Below are 16190 nucleotides of genomic sequence, written 5' to 3'. Positions count from 1 at the left end.
CTCGACTGAATACAATATGCTGCCAAATTTTGAGAAACAGGAAAGAGAGAGGCGAGATATACAGGAGCCTGACCATAAGGTTGTGCCGTTTCCAGGACAAGCGTAGCGTACGAGAGTGAAAAGAGTATGAAGAAGGGTCATCTTCTGACAGCCGTTCTCGCTTTCTGCCGGTATCATTAGATCAAGTCCTTGTGCCTCTGTCATAATTGCTCGCGAAGCAATTTTGATAGCTTCCTCCACAAGTGCTACCTCATTCATGACCTGCATATGCAAGCTTGATCTTGTCATTACCCTCAGACCCTGAGGCAACGATAAACATGTATTTGAGCTTGCTGGAAATACTCAAGCTCGCATTATCAGCTATAGCATGGTCAGAAGGAACAAGATCACAAATCGTCTTTTGTCAACCAGTGAATTGGTTACAAAGAGCTTTTAACATCGTTCACAGCGAAGAACACGAGAGCCAACAGCGCAGAGATCAGGTTTTAAGGGGACAAATGATCGATGATCTTCGGATGAGGGTGCAGTGTATATCGATCTCTGGGTTTCTCTATTTTCCCTGGTTCGAGATTGGCACTATTACACATCTGTCCAACCGTTCCTGAAAGTTAGATTTCCAAACAAGAACTGGACATAGTGATATCGAGAGAAGATTTCAAGGTTTGCTTCGAGAAAGACGCCGGCGTGGAGGTTGGTAGGCCAGCTGTCAAAATGGAGGTGGTCTGAGGGGCTGAATTCATGTTATTCAACATGAAAAGACTAGTCGTTTATCATTGAGATAGCTTCTGAAAGGGCGTAAGATGACGGAAAAATCTTCGCGTTGATCTTGCAGTGGTCGACATTTTTAGGGTTTATAATGCTTCGGTTGCCACTTGTTCTGGCACCTGGCCTGTTTATTGAAATGATTGACCACAGGTGCAGAAATCCTCAGAACAGTCCGACTCCGGCTCGTGTTGGAATCGAGATCAATCAGCCAGATAGAGCAGCATATCCCAAGCGAGTGATGTCTTCCTCAGTGGAGAGCGGTAATTGGTGGCATTCGCTCTCCCCTGTTCCAATATATGGTGAAGACATGGCTTGAAGTTGGTAAGCCTAGCCAACAGACGGTCACTGCTTCCATTCTTTTCATAAAGCGGTCAAAAGGTGAGATGCGAATGAGGAATGGCCTCAGATTCATGACGAATACTGGACCTCAACGCCAAAGCCTCTGAACATGTTCTCTCCACCCCTAAGATCGATCGTGGCACCGCAACTGTAGAGTAGCTCTTTCACTCTTCCCTCCCAGAGCAGTCCTAAGCCGCCCCGTTGATCAACACGCGCCTTGAAACATCCTGCCATGCCATTCGGATTGTCTAAATCCTTGGATGGATCATCAAGAATCTTCTGGCCCATTTTCAGCCGCGCCCAGTTGAGATCTTCTATTAATGGCTTCTCTTTCCGCCGCCATAGTTCTGTGCCAACCTGCAGTTCACTTTCATACGAGTATACGTTGAAGTCAAATCGAGAACTCAGCGCAAGTAATGGAGAGGCAAGCACAGAGTAAGTGCTACTCAGGTTACCCATGAGTGGATTCAGCGTCAGGGTCATCGTATACGGGAAGCCAGTGTGAGATGGTAGGGTAGCAAAACGCAAGCCAGTTGATATACCACCTGACTTGTTGAGCAAGCCGTAGTAGATCTCACCGCCTGCTGAGAAACGGCCATGCGGTTGGCTGGGAGTTTGGGCTGTGGTAAGTGCCGCTGCCTCATTTGCCGTAGAAATAGTGGAGTCAGGCGAAGCTTCAAACAGAGGGCGCGTAGGAGCAGGATCAGGTCCGAAATTGTAAAGCCCACGAACACCGAACAGCGCGCTATCGGTGCTGTAGATGTATTCTGTATTATGCTTTGCTGCGTCATGCTGGAGGTGAGCAAGAATCGTGCCGCCATTGGGCAGACGAGAGTCGCTGACGCAGGATACTTTGAGCTGTGTCTTGGGGCTCAAGCGCCGAAGGTAGAGGGCTTCGAGGGTAGAACGAGGCAAGAATAAACGGCCGTAGAGTAAAGCCTCTGTTAAATAAGACGATGAGCGAAAGTGTACGGAAAGCCTTCCATGAGGACTGACTAACCTCGTCGATCTATTCGTTTCCCTTGGTGCCATATCTCCCACCACCAAGGCTCATCAGGCTGGCGCAGATCCTGCAATTGGCGATAGCCGGGAACGAGATGATGGAGATCAATGGCACTGCTCTTGGCGGCGAGTCTCGGTAGAGGCAAAGATGAGTAGAGGTATGAGAGCGAACCATCTACAAGGCCGATGCTGCCCAGAGTATATGATGTAGCAAAATTGGGAGAGGAGAGTGAGGAGACGTGAAAGCGGAGGCCTTCGGGCGTCGAGAAGTCGAGGATATCTATCACAGTTAGCTGGAGGCACAATTGAAAATATTGTCTGATATGTATACCTACTTCTAGATGTTGCGGTCAACGTGCCATATGAATTGTCCCTGTCCCAGCGGGATGCTTCGTAGAAGGCATTCTGGACGTAGTCCATGAACCCAAGCATCTTGGGTCAAGATACTCAAGCTTTCCTCAGTATCATGTTGATTAACAACTGCTAAACCTTCAAGATAGGCTGAAGAACAGCATCTTCTGGTTTTGTGGAAGACCGTTAGGCCTGCTGTCAGCCGTCAGGCCGTTCTTGACCCATGCGGGAGTCATGTCGCCGAAATCTCCGAGGTGCTTTTGATCAACAGACACCCAACTCCAAGAGCAGTCTCCTGTTGTCTCAATACGTTCGACGTACCATTTTGTGTCTGCAAGCGGCTCAATAATGAATTGCTTTCAACAATGATACTACGGCGCTAGATAACCTCCACAAAGCAGCGATGGCTTCAGAGCATCCCACCATTCTCCTTCCCCCTCGAACGCCTACTCCTCCGCTCGACGAAGATGGAGACTTGGACAGATTCGCCAATTCTCCCACCAAGTCGGTCTTCGATCCTAGCTCCCTATCACCCATGGATGAGAACTTCCCTGTCCAACGGTACAGTTCAAGGGATGGCTATGCGACAACGACTCTCCCCCTGAGTACTTCCGACCCAAATGCCATGAACAGTCCCATGTCCGTCGAAAGCAATACAAGCTACGGCAGTACACTCATGGTGGAGGACTCTAAGGGCGTATTCAACTTCCAGCCTTCGTTGATGCCAAAAGCGCCAGTCACAAAATCTGTAAATCGCCCACTTCGAACATTTACACATCAATAGTACTAATCCCCCCTTTTTTCCAGAACATCGGCCAAAGAAGAGGCCACAAGTATAAACACAGCAGCGTCTCACACCAATTCTTCCTTGAACACGAACCGCGCGCTCCTCTTGCTCTCCCAAATTCCCTACCCATCCCTACTCTCAAAGAATGCCAGAAGTCCATGTCTAAAGATCAAAACACCCGCTTCTGGTGGTCAATATGCCACATGGCGGTCGCAGCCTACACTCTATGGTCAGCCGAAGGCTCCCTCGCCCTCACTGCCCTCTCCCACCTCATCCTCTTTGACTCCCTGGGCGCCATGCTCTGCGTTGTCGTGGACATACTCGGCAATTTTGAAGTGTGGAAACGCTCTTCAATACGGCATCCCTTCGGACTCGAGCGCGCGGAAGTTCTCGCCGGCTTCGCCATGTCGGTCCTCCTTCTCTTTATGGGCCTAGATCTCATCTCTCACAATCTACAGCATGTGCTCGAGGGTCTGGGATCGCATGAGGCTCACCACAGCCATGGCCATGAGCGAGTATCAGCCGGCGAAGTCGATTCTGCTTCTGTGCTTGCCATCGTTGCTACCCTCGTATCCGCTTTGGGCCTCAAGAATCACGCCCGTATAGGAAAAGCTATGCGCTTCGCCTATATCGAATCTCTACCGTCGATCCTAGCTAACCCCTCGCATTTCCTCACCATTTCCTGCTCGCTTCTTCTGCTTCTCCTCCCTCTCCTGAGCATAAAGGTCTACCTCTGGCTCGACCGTGCCCTCTCTACCACCATCGCGCTATCCATGTGCATCCTCGGCTTCCGTCTCGTGCGCACCCTCGGCTTCATGCTCCTCATGTCCTATGACAGCGGTAACACTGTCGCCGATATAATGCGCGATATAGAGTCCGACCCGTCGGTGACGGCGATCGAGGGTGCGAAGTTCTGGCAGGTACATTATGGGCTGTGTATGGCGTGTCTGACGCTGAGGGTCAGGGGTAGCGAGGAGGGGCTGAGCAGACTGAGGGACAGAGTGACAGGATTAGTGAAGGGGAGATTGGGTGGTGGATACGGAGGTGGAGGGACGAGATGGGAGGTCAGTGTACAGTTTGATTTGGATCGCTTTTGAGTACGAAGGATTCTCAATGCACATAGAGGCTTGTGCCCTGGCGGCGAGGCTATGAACGCGGCATGATACCATTTAGAGTTGGAGTCTTAGCGTTGCATAGAGCATAGAGCAGTGCATTGTGGCATCGAAATTTTGGAGATGATTGTCATTACGGATTCATGTCAACGTCGTTCCAACCTTACGTTGCTACAGCGTTCCCCAAATTCCCAGGCGTGATTGCCTGCGTAGCCCCTGGCGCGTTGCTAACGAGGCCTTTGCTCACCGCAAAGCCACTTGATCTCGTATATGAAGGGCTGTGATTGTAGTACTCGTCGATGATAGGGTGGATCATGACTGTTTGTTTGTGTATTGTAATGGTGCTGTTCGTGGGGACAGTGACCCAATTGTCTGCCAGGATTTTGTCAGGACTCCGAACAAGGCACCCAAACACAGTATGTTAAAGGGGGGCACGGAAGTCCTACCTCTCTCGAAAGTCAAGGGCTCGCTAGCCACGAGCACGATATCGGCCCCTTTGTCTCTCCTCTCCATCTTGTACTGCCCCGGTCCTTCGCCCTGCTTCCAGCTCGTACCGGAGGAAAAGTACAGAGATGCGGCTTCGTCGGTGGTACTGCTCACGTACCTCGTGCACACGACGCTATGACCATCAGACACGGCAAAGTTCAGAAGACTCCGCTTATCCATCATTTCGTCCCTCAGCTCCGACGGTGTGGCGTCCACGAAGCGGTTGATGAGTTTGATCGTCCGAAGCATCGCCTTCCTGAGCACCGTGTGCCCGAAACCATTGGCCGTGTACTCCTCACTGTCCGGGTCAAAGCCGGCTTTCTCCAGACAGTCCAGAAAGAGGGCAAAAGCCCATTCGCTGTCAGTATTTCCTTGAACTCCCACGAACCATTTCTGCCCTACGCTCAACGCGATTTCTCGTTTGACATGTCTCCAGCAGGCAATGTTGCCGTTGTGCATGAACATGAGACTGCCGTGGGAGAAAGGGTGGCAGTTCGAGTCGGAAAGGCTGCCCTCGGTCGTCGCGCGTACATGGGCGAAGATCAAAGAGGATGTGGTTTTGGAGGCGAGGCGAGAGAGATTGATGCAGTTCCAAGCGGGCGTTGTGCTGGTAAAAATGCAGGGGTCGGGTCCGAGGGTTGGTGGTGTGTAGTAGCCAATGCCGAAGCCGTCGCCGTTGTGAGGGCGGCGGTGGTCCTAGACCGTAGAAAGTGTCGTCAATTGGGGTTCACTTCCCTGCGAAGTGACGTTTGCATGGCTGCTTACCATGCGTAGGCGTGAGTCGTAGGACTGAGTCAGGATTGAATGCTGTGGTTCGAGGATGAGCTTTGAGAGGAGGATCTCATCTTTGCCTTTGTACACGAGGAATCTGCACATTTTTTCTTGGCTTCTGGACATAGAATTGCGTCAGATATGGGAAGTCCAAGGGTCAAGCAGAACATGACAGTAAAAAAAGAGAAAAGACGATGCAGCAGGTATACAGAACATACGAAACGTGGGCTACCGGCTATCGAAAGATTGCAGATAGTTGGGTATGGTCTCCGAAGTTTTACTTTGAAGATCTGATGAACAAGAAGGAATGGAATGATGGGATTCCGGTACATTGGCAGAGACGAGCAGTCACGTACATTTACCGTATTTCTCCGTAGACTGAGGCCTTATGGAGACCGCTTGACGCTGAGGTGTTGGTAGGATTCCAAAGTATGTAACGCCGCTTAAGCTTTGGGTTTTTTCAATTAACTACGAGCAGGTATCATGGCACAGAGACTTGGTATGTACGACTGCGAAGGATGCCTTTGTATTATAGAAAGGCATCGCATAGATGTCTGCTTACTGGTGCTGCTTCGACAAAAGCAACGATGCCTGGCTATGTTAGGCGCAATGAACGCGTAGCTCCTCCACTCTGTCAGTCCAGCACTTGCTGCCGCTTCAATAATACAAGCCGATGTCCCCTGAGGAGTCAGGGCTTATATTTGATCACGTGACTTTCATTTCTCGGTGTTATTTGAATCTCGACTAGGTACCTAAGGTAGTTCCCAAGCACGTCACTAGAGCAGTTGTCATTATTGCTGATAACTGGCGCGCTTTGCTGCCTCGTATGTGGAGATCAGCCACGATAAGTGTGGCGTTCTGCAGGAAGCGTGGCTCGTGAAGCCAAGCGCATCATCGCTCCGAAGTCTGAACAAGGGCGTTATGAGCGGGCCATAATGACGAAATGGCCTGCGCCAGATCGTTGATCATACGAGTAGCAGTTATCGCCTCTGCATCAGCTGCAGCATTCGGCTAAATTACAGCAACGGGCTGGGAGCCAGGGAGTTAGGACATGCATTGAGGGGTCAGACCGGATCAAGTAGCAGGCCAATCGACATGAGTAAAGTATGGTGGCTAACTTATAATAAAAGGAGTACGAGATCTTAGGAGCAGTCAATAGACGGCGTCACGTCATTTAATATTACTTTAGTTTGAGGTGGACGCGTTTTGTTATTTTGCCGAATGGAGAATTAATACTTTAATGATTTCAAAAGTACTATGTAATGGTGATGATGACGTGGAGATTCTGTTTCGCCTAAGCCTGAAATGAGGTGAAACTTGGAGCCGTGAGGGTGAAAAGAAAAGCAAGCAATTAAGGGGCTGAGGGCAATAAAGGGGAGGACTCAGGACTCAGAGGAGATTGCGTTCATCATTTTGACCAATTAGAATTTGCCAACCGACTGATAGTCTTCTTGCCGCTTTTGCTTTCTCTCCTAGTCCTTGACCTCTCTCCTCATCTTGCTATTCGGTCGATCCTTCTTTCCCCCCCCTTCCATCTCCCCTGCCTTGTTTTCTCAGTGCCAAGACCCAAAATAATTCCCATCACGCCCTGACCCGACGCCCAAAACCCAACTTCTCCATCCTCAACACTGCATCTCTCTTTTTCATCACACAACTCCTCCAAAATCAATTATCACATTCCTCTTCTACTATTGGCAACAACATAGTCAAGTAGAGCCTTTTAATTGTACAACCTTCTAATTGCATTTGATACCCCCCCCCACCCCCCAGTGTCGTTATCTTCGCACAGCAAAGCACAGCACAGCACAGCAACAAAGCTCCTTCCACTACCATGACGACCGTCAACCGCCCAACAAATGTGACCGCCTCCGCCTGTGTTCCATTCAGGATATCCTACTGATTCTTTGCAGGTCAAGCAAAAAGAGGCCGATGTGAATCAAAAGCTTCAGCTATATGGCATCTACTCAGGTACGTGCGCCCGTGATCGCGCTGCATTTTCGCTGGGTAACGTGATCTGCGGAGGAATTACCGGCTGACATCTTCCATCCGAATAGCCTTCGCAAATGGCAAAGTCCCATCGGTAAGTCATCAGTATTCATCTGTCCCATGTCCTTGCATGCTAATCTCTTGTCTTTCAGAACAAACAAATTGATGTTGCCCTGAACTCCGCCGTCGCATCCAAAGCCCTGTCCAGTCCCTCGCCCAAGCTCTCGGAAGAAGGCCGTCATCTTGTGGCTGACCTTCGCAATGTCATCGAGCAAGCCAAGGTCTTGCTTCTGACCAAGAATGAGGGCAACCTGTTGCAAGATTTCATCTACCAAACTGGCCAGGTCTCCGGTGGTCAAACCAAGCTGCCAGGAGCACCAATCGATAGAAACACCGCTCAGCAGCACGGCAACCAGGCTCTTGAAGGTCTGAGGACGCTCGGCACGCTTGTACTCTCCAACGGTCAATTCCGGAAGCTCTGTAAGCACTATCTTTCCCCTCTCTTCCCCTTCCGATGCAATGCTGATATCTTTTCCCAGTGAGTGACGCTTCCGTCCTGCTCCGCGACATCGCTGGTGACGCCGCCCAGAAAACCGCCACCAAGATCAACCCATCCGAAGATGCCTTAAACCAGATTGACGATCCAGCCGATGATAATACGTGGCACGATGTCCCTAACTTGAGCGCTTCCAACCTCAAGTCTCAAGCCAAGGACCAATACAACAAGCAGAAGCCATTTTCTCGTAATGATGTGCAAAATGCAGCTGGGGATGCCACCCAATCCGCCCACCCATCGGGATCTCGTGACCCTGCAGATGCTGCGGCGCTCGAAGCCGAGTCCCGGGATCAGGGAACTGATTCGAAAATGGATCCTCGCGCCGGTGCCAACAATGCGGCGAGCAACCTTCGTGATCAAGCTTCGGCGAACATTCCAGACGAGACCAAGGACAAGGCGCGCGATGGCCGTGATAGGACCAAGAACTACATGAGGGAAAAGGTGCCAAAGGAGCGTCGGGATCAAACCATCTTTCGCTTGAAGAAGATGATAGTTGAAATACAGAGTCATTCAGACTGTAAGCCACGATCGGAACCAAGAAGATGCTTCAGACTAACACATCTCTAGACCAGCAGTCGGTTGAGACACTTCTCTCTCTTGCCGAGGAGTACGGAGGACACAGCAAGAATCTTTCTCAACAGGGTGCAGGAACCGTGAAAGGTGCACATAGCGATACCGCTTTGACGTCCGCTGAGACTGATTTAAAGGTCCGTTCTAGGTTTCCTGTCCGAGAACAGCGGAATGCTGACCTCCATCAAGACTTTACTCGAGCGCTTCGCCAACTCTACATCGGCCGATGATCTTGTTGACTCGATCAATGCCGTCTACCGTGATGCTGACAAGGATCCCGAGCTCAAAGGATGGTTCAAGTCAATAGACCGCTACGTGCGCAAATGCCTGAAGGAGTCTGGCTTCATCATGCAAGACCGTGCGACCGAAGAATGGAATGAGCTGTCCGACAAGGGCAACTTCCTCCTCAAAGAGCGCTACCGCGACCACACCAACCGCGTTCTCGATGAGTTCAAGTTCTTCGGCCAACAGTTCGACGAAGATGCACAGAACCATCGCTTCGCCGAGTCTATGCAAAAGTTGTTCAACGACCTCGGCAATGACCAAAATGGCAAGCCCACTTTCAAGCCGCACCTTCTTAAGGATCTTAGCACTGTAATCATTCCTAGTATCTTTGAGAGCGTGCGTTACGTGCCTGTCCCTAGGATCGAGTACACCGACCCTATGATCGACGCCATCATTGAGAACTTGGTCATCGAGAGCGACAACCTTGCACCCAACTCGTTCGAATTCAGTAGCGACAATTACTTCCGCTGGGGACGCAAGACCGTCACCAGCAAGAACAAGAGTAAGGTCATGGTCTCGGTATCTGGCGTTCAGATGGACTTGAAAGACGTCAGCTATTACGTCCACAAGAAACAGGGTTTCCCCTCTCTCAAGGACACTGGTGTTATGGACATTTTTATGGGTGGCTCAGGTTTCAGCTTCAAGATAGCTATGGAGACTGCGGACAAGTCTGACCGTCAACACTTCTTCAAGATTAACACCGTCACCGTCGATATCAAGAGCCTTACCATCAAGTTGAAGCAATCCAAGCACAAGACCCTCTTCAACCTTTTCAGACCGTTGATGTTCGCCGTTCTTCGACCCGCTGTTGGCAAGGTTCTTGAGAAGTTGATCAAGGATCAAGTGCACAACGCCGATGCCAAAGCGTATGCCATTTACCAAGAGGCCGACAAGGCCGGCCGCGCTGCTCAGAACGACCCGGAGAACGCGCCAAACATTTACAGCCGCTATGTTACCGCCGCCCAGAACAATTTCACCAAGAAACAACAGAAGGCTCAAGACGCCGCTGCCGATAAGAAGGCTAACGTTGCCATGACCCAGATGGACTCCATCTTCCCCGAGATCAAGCTACCAGGCGGCATCTCATCCAAGGCCACCGAATACAAGCAACTTGCCGCCAAGGGCGACAAATGGGAGTCACCTATCTTTGGCATTGGTTCAGCAGCTGAGACTAGAAACCTTCCTACCATTGCCAAGGTTGGCCGAAAGCCACACAATGCCGCCTCGGGTGGTGTGAAAGGTGCCCAGAATCTTGAGGCGGGCCAATCTACCTTCGGTCAAGCTCAGCCAAGAACTGAGCAGGGCTACGGCCAGAGTGGTCAGGGTTACAGCCAGAGTGGTCAAGGTTACAGCCAGGGTGGTCAGGGTTACAGCCAGGGTGGTCAGGGTTACGGCTCAACGGGACAAGGCTACAACCAGGCCAACGGCTCTTCTGGCTTCAGCAGCCAAGTTGACCAGTCATTTGGCAACACCACCTCGGCCAATGACTACTCCTTGAAGAACGCATCCGGAGCTGCCAACGGCGGTTTAACTGACGGCAACGTTCGTTCCGGCCACACCACGCTTGGCATGAGCAACCCAGTCCTGAGCGGCAGTGCTTAGATACCCCCTTTCAGTTGTTGTGGCTTGGACTGCTTTTGTTTGATGATACCACTATCGCGAACGACACACATGCTGTGGATAACACGTAATGGCACGGCGGAGGTTGATGGGGAAGAGATCCAAAAGAGGGGCAAGTTTCCTTGTGTCCGTCAAACCTTTTGTTCCCATGCAAGTCTTCATTCAGTTGTCTTATTAAACGTGGCTTGTCGTTCCTGAAGTCCGACTCCTTCTTCGAAGTTCTTCGAAGTACGTGGACGGACGGATTTCGGTTGCCGAGGGTTTCGACTGGTGTGAAGATGAGGGAAAGGAGGGTCGTTCCTTTTGTTTATTAGTTCCCAATAGGCAACAGAAAATTCAATTGATGCATCCTTAACAACATAACAGTCCACTTGCAATTTGAGAAGGATAAGTCTTTGTTCATGTCGCTTGATACAGGGCCAGCTGTACATGCAATGCATCTTACATCTTCATCCGTGGAAGATTTTATCTTAGTGTACAAGTAAGCACAAAGCATTCACTTTATCCTTGACCACTTGACCATCCTAGTTATCGGAAGAGTAGTGATCAGCGGACACGGAAAAATATGGCACTCTGTATGCGCCTTTGCCATATGTGTCTACTCAGTGTTGGGGCTGGGATAGAAATAGCAACCTCTGTTGGTCGAAACAATCAAGCAGCTAGTAATTTAGAGTAGCCAATTCTGATGTCTCAGATTCAGCTTTGCTTGATGATTGGATAATCACTTTGTTTTGATAATAGGAACATCAAGGTAGGTATCCCAAGGATGGGGAGACGAAACATCGGCATCCATCGGGCGCACGAAGGTGAGGCGGCCTCAGCCTCAGGTAAAGGAATTCTGCCCTGCCCAAGGCTGCAGTAGTCACCTCCGTTACCGTAGCTTTCTGCGCTTCTGCGCCCTGCAAACGCCCAGTTTGCAGGCCTCATGGGCTTCGCCACCCCTCCCTTTCATTCACCGGCCTGGCACGTTTCATGCTCAGAGCATCACTTCCAATCCACTTCTCCTCCATAACTTGCCCGATGCATGACGCCCCCAAGCTTCGCCGCTTACTGGGCTACCGGCCAATACACCATGGGGCCATGAGGACTGAGTGGTGGGATGCCTGAAAACGCGGCGCCCTGCTTGCTACGTGGAAGCGCCCTCTTCTTCTCCCCAATGTCATTATGGAGTCTCGCCGGAATATATTACTGCAATAGTTCATGTTCATGCATTGACGATCAGGCCTGCTCATCTATGACGGTAAAGCACAATATGCAGATACTGATGCATAACATATGTACAGTAGTAGGTATGACCTAGGACTTCCTAAGAGGTATTCGAACACCTCATCAAATGTAATGCTGTCAATTGAAGTCAATCATCGACTAGGGTTTGGTTTGTCTGATCCTTGACAATTTTCGTCAGCTGGGTTCGATGGCCCTTATGCAAGCTGTAAGCGTTTCATTCGTTCAGCACCATCCAAGCCTCGAACGGCTGCAGACTGCGGTCACGGGAGCCATGGGAGCCTGGGGCGTAGGTAGAACGTCCTGCAGGCAGGCTGTCCAATGTGATCCCCGCCTTATCGCAACTTTATATGTACCTACCCTGTTTATAAGTTCAACTCCACGTCTTTTCTCTTCGTCTCATATTCTAGACGGGTTGCTAATTGCTAACTCGGTGCTCTTGGAAATCGGGCACTCACTAGAGGAATCCTGCGAGGCGATCACGACACCATCTTGTGCCAATTCGAAGCTAAATACAAGGCATCTCCCACTACCATCCTCATTAATCATCTTCATTCTTTGCCTTGCTGTGTCCTTCCGAATCTTTTTACAGACTACGACGCTGCTGTCTCAAGCCCCAGGGTGGTGAAGCATATTTTCCACATACATACAGCAAGGCTGCCGCCAAATTGGTCCCGTCTCTCTCCCTTCCCCTCTATCTTTATATAGAACAGCTCTCGCTGTGCCTTCTTTCGAATCCCTTCAAATCTGGGTCCAGCTCTGCCGTTCTCTTCGAGGCAGTCTTTGAAAGCAATATGCAGCAGCATCAAATGCCACATGCTCCCCCAGCGCCGCCGCCAGTTATGCGGCCAGGCTTTTCAGGTATGCCTGGGCTGGCCAATGACTTCGGGCATGTCCACCTTGACCCTGGTCATCATCTCGAACACAACATGCACCAACCTGCCATTCAAGTCATTCAACCGCCTGGGTATGGCCACATGCCCGATCCTCGCTCGTTCCCTAGCAATGGCAAACCCCCCGTCGGCTACGCCGGTTATATTTTCACCAAGAACCCTGTTGAGCACGTCGGACAGAAGGAGACATGGGCAATTGTTCACAAAGAGCCAATGCCGGCCTCCCAAGCCGACCTAAAAAATCAAATCGAAAAGCACCGCAAAAGGGGTGTTACAGGATTAGATCAATACATGCATTCCGACATGAAAGGTTTCAAGCGGAAGCAAATTGACGAACTTATTCGAGAATGTGTCGCAATGGAACCAGACCCGAGGTTCGAATACATCATTGCCTCCATTAGGCGCGACACAAGGCGACGACAAAGCGGCCTCGAGACATCAAACATGCAAGTCATCTTGAAACGCCAACCCCGCACCGGTATTGACATGCAAGGCCCTGTCATGGGCTTTGGCAGCGTTCGCCTGCCGTTAAGTGGGATCGTTGATCTTTCGGGCGCAGATGATTATGAGAAGTCAAGTCAGAACAGTTCCAATGGTCACAAACCTGGAGCCTACCCGTTTGAGCGCCACCTGAGTGAGCCTTGGGTGCATGTCGTTCATCCTGACGGAAGACCTCAGGCTCACCATGCTCACTCGTACGAGAACGCACCGTCCCACGATTTCGGCAACACCCATGCCCATAGCCATGACCACCCCGGCAATCAACATGCCCACGGTTTAGAACAACCCCTCCACCCTCATCAGGATCATCCTCCATTCCATGAGGAGGCTCACAATACTAAGCATGGCCAAAAAGAAAAGGCCAAAAAGCACAAGGGCAAAGAGACTAAATCTCCTAAGATAGTCTTCATCTCAAAACACGAGAGTCACAAGTTGCACGATCACCGTTCGGATTCTTCCTCATCGTCCGACAGTGAGTCGTCCTCTGGTGACACCGACCGAACACCTGACACAATCATCTCCAGCGAAGGCTCCCACTACCATCAGAAGGACAAGAAACACCATAAAGGCAAGCATCACCGCAAATCAAGCTCCCACGACCATGAGCATGAGCCCGTTAAAATGATTTATCGTGAACACAAACGGAAAGAGCCCACGCGCAGGCTGGCGTCCCCTCCTCCGTCTCACAGATCCCGCTATCGACATGAAGATGTTTATGTTGAGCCCGCGGTCACCTCTCACCGTAGGCCGGAGCCAATGTACCCCAGAGAACGTCCTCCTTATCATCATCGGGCCATGAGCTATGACGATGAACGTCTTCATGATCATGACATGAGAGGACTCGGTCGGCGGCCTACTATTTATCGCAGGAGGATTACTAGCACTGCGCAACCAGTCGACCCCTACGAGGAGAGGGCAGAGCGACGAAGGCATGACATGCTGGACAGAGAAATCTGGGAAAAGGAAGAGGCTATCAGGATTAGGGAACGAGCTCGCAGAGACGCGGCTAGGGAAAGGATGGATTCAGAGAGGACGTATCATGCGCCTCCTCGGCCTCGAATGGACAGGATGCATGGCTATCACGACGATCACTTGCACGGTTATCACGATGATCGCTACTGATGTTGCTCCTTTTAACCGAAAAAAAGAACTACCATGGTGACGTTTGAATTTTGATTCGGGGTCTGACATGCGGATGTCTGGTCTTTGCTTTTTCTTTCATGTTGTTATGATACCAGGAGGATTTGGACTCTGTCTTCGCAACATTGCTTTGTTTTCCGAAGCCTTTCCATCGAAGTCGAAAACCAAAAAAAAGAGACATGAAAATCTTAGTCAGGGAGGTAATACGGCTATGCGAAACGTCCTTTATGAAACTGTCTTCTTGATAGCTTGAGCTGACTCGTCGATGCGGAGGATAATCCGTTCAACTCTTCAACCTACTTCCCATCAAGTGCCTCAATTCGTCTTATTCAGATAGTACAACCTAGCAGTAGCAATTCTCCGGTAGATGGACCAGAGAGCAGTATTCTGTAAAGTAGAGTAGAGTAATCATCCTAGATTATCTTACAGGAGAGCTGTCAGCATCCTCCGTCCAGTGCCCCCACACCCGAGACTCGGAGCTTGCCCCACCACCACCACCACCACCACCACTATCAAAAGAAATTCTCGATTGAAAACAAACGTTCAACTTCAAAACACAACCTTGCCTACATAGATCTCTCTCTTTGCGTCTCATTGTACTTTCAACTCAATTGCAAGTATCTTAAATACATTAATCAGCTCCCAACCGCAACCATGGGACGCCAATTCTTCGTCGGTGGGAATTTCAAGATGTTCGTTTCCCCAAGAGCTGAAGTGTCAGTATTACACGCCAGAACGTCCAATTGACTGAGCTGCTCAGGAACGGCACGATCAAGTCTGTTACAGACATCGTACACCACCTCAACTCCGCTCCTCTCGACCCCAAAACAGAAGTCGTCATCGCCCCACCCGGCCTCTTCCTACTCCTCGTTCGCGAACACCTCAAGAATGAAATCGAAGTGTGCAGCCAGAACGTCTTTGACAAACCCAATGGCGCTTTTACGGGAGAGATTAGCGCGGAGCAATTGAGTGACAGCAAGATTGGGTGGTCGTTGTGCGGACATAGTGAGCGGAGGGTTATTCTTGGGGAGAAGGATGATGTAAGAGAACTTATCCCATCCGCCTCGAACCAGTAACGGGAGGCCAAAAAGAGACAGAACTTCGGGGAAGCTCAGTGTCGATATTGGGAATGGAAATGGGGCTGACAAGTCCTTTGTCGGATATAGTTCGTTGCGAGTAAGACGAAGGCAGCACTTGATGGAGGCTTGGGGGTCATACTGTGCTGTGGAGAAACACTTGAGGTGAGCAGGGCTAAATCTGTGTGGGAATCACTCCCAGGCTGATGGGGGTGAAGCAACGGGAAAGCGACAAGACCATCGAAGTGGTGACCACGCAGCTCAACGCCGTGGCGGAAAAGACGAAAGATTGGTCTAAGATTGTCATCGCATATGAGCCCGTCTGGGCCATCGGCACCGGGAAAGTGGCCACCACAAATCAAGCACAAGAAGTCCATGCTGAAATACGAAAATGGTTGGCCGAGACCGTTTCGAAAGAAGCAGCGGAGGCCACGAGGATAATCTATGGCGGCAGCGTGAGTGAGAAGAATTGCAAGGAGTTGGCGAAGGAGGGAGATATCGATGGCTTCCTCGTGGGAGGGGCAAGTCTGAAACCTGCTTGTAAGTGTGTTCCTTCGACCTGTTCTGGATGTTGCTGACTTGGGTTCGCAGTTGTTGATATCATTAATGCGAAACAATGAATCGCTCAGTGGAGGTTGTGAGTGCGGATCAGACGGTCAAGATAAATAGCAGGATACAATGGCTGTGGCTGCCTCGATTGATAGCACTCAATCCACTCATCACCTG

General features: G+C 50.5%; 6 protein-coding genes across 6 annotated transcripts; 4 read left to right on the top strand and 2 right to left on the bottom strand.

The window, feature by feature from the left end:
- Positions 1–1173: 1173 nt before the first annotated feature.
- On the bottom strand, positions 1174–2538 carry HO173_010283 (uncharacterized protein; the record flags this gene model as incomplete). Its single annotated transcript, XM_037312169.1, has 3 exons — positions 1174–2045; positions 2105–2386; positions 2442–2538. 3 exons carry the CDS (start codon positions 2536–2538, stop codon positions 1174–1176), a joined length of 1251 nt encoding a protein of 416 aa, XP_037160963.1.
- A 322-nt stretch (positions 2539–2860) lies between these two features.
- On the top strand, positions 2861–4341 carry HO173_010282 (uncharacterized protein; the record flags this gene model as incomplete). The annotated part of the gene is made up of 2 exons (XM_037312168.1): positions 2861–3205; positions 3265–4341. 2 exons carry the CDS (start codon positions 2861–2863, stop codon positions 4339–4341), a joined length of 1422 nt encoding a protein of 473 aa, XP_037160962.1.
- Positions 4342–4519: 178 nt separating this feature from the next.
- On the bottom strand, positions 4520–5739 carry HO173_010281 (uncharacterized protein; the record flags this gene model as incomplete). Its single annotated transcript, XM_037312167.1, has 3 exons — positions 4520–4728; positions 4803–5538; positions 5608–5739. The coding sequence occupies 3 exons, from the start codon at positions 5737–5739 to the stop codon at positions 4520–4522; spliced, it is 1077 nt and encodes a 358-aa protein (XP_037160961.1).
- A 1705-nt stretch (positions 5740–7444) lies between these two features.
- HO173_010280 (uncharacterized protein) lies at positions 7445–10612 on the top strand (the record flags this gene model as incomplete). Its single annotated transcript, XM_037312166.1, has 7 exons — positions 7445–7471; positions 7524–7581; positions 7668–7693; positions 7752–8079; positions 8139–8672; positions 8723–8862; positions 8915–10612. 7 exons carry the CDS (start codon positions 7445–7447, stop codon positions 10610–10612), a joined length of 2811 nt encoding a protein of 936 aa, XP_037160960.1.
- A 2036-nt stretch (positions 10613–12648) lies between these two features.
- On the top strand, positions 12649–14370 carry HO173_010279 (uncharacterized protein; the record flags this gene model as incomplete). The annotated part of the gene is made up of 1 exon (XM_037312165.1): positions 12649–14370. One exon carries the CDS (start codon positions 12649–12651, stop codon positions 14368–14370), a length of 1722 nt encoding a protein of 573 aa, XP_037160959.1.
- A 672-nt stretch (positions 14371–15042) lies between these two features.
- Positions 15043–16084, top strand: HO173_010278 (uncharacterized protein; the record flags this gene model as incomplete). Its single annotated transcript, XM_037312164.1, has 5 exons — positions 15043–15080; positions 15149–15428; positions 15555–15629; positions 15683–16004; positions 16056–16084. The coding sequence occupies 5 exons, from the start codon at positions 15043–15045 to the stop codon at positions 16082–16084; spliced, it is 744 nt and encodes a 247-aa protein (XP_037160958.1).
- Between the last annotated feature and the right edge of the window lie 106 nt (positions 16085–16190).

This window comes from Letharia columbiana, assembly GCF_014066305.1.
Source record: "Letharia columbiana isolate WasteWater2 chromosome Unknown Sc0000047_s0, whole genome shotgun sequence".
NCBI lineage: Eukaryota > Fungi > Ascomycota > Lecanoromycetes > Lecanorales > Parmeliaceae > Letharia > Letharia columbiana.
The sequence above is the reverse complement of the archived record's forward strand: the minus strand, read 5'-3'. Positions and strand labels throughout refer to the sequence as shown.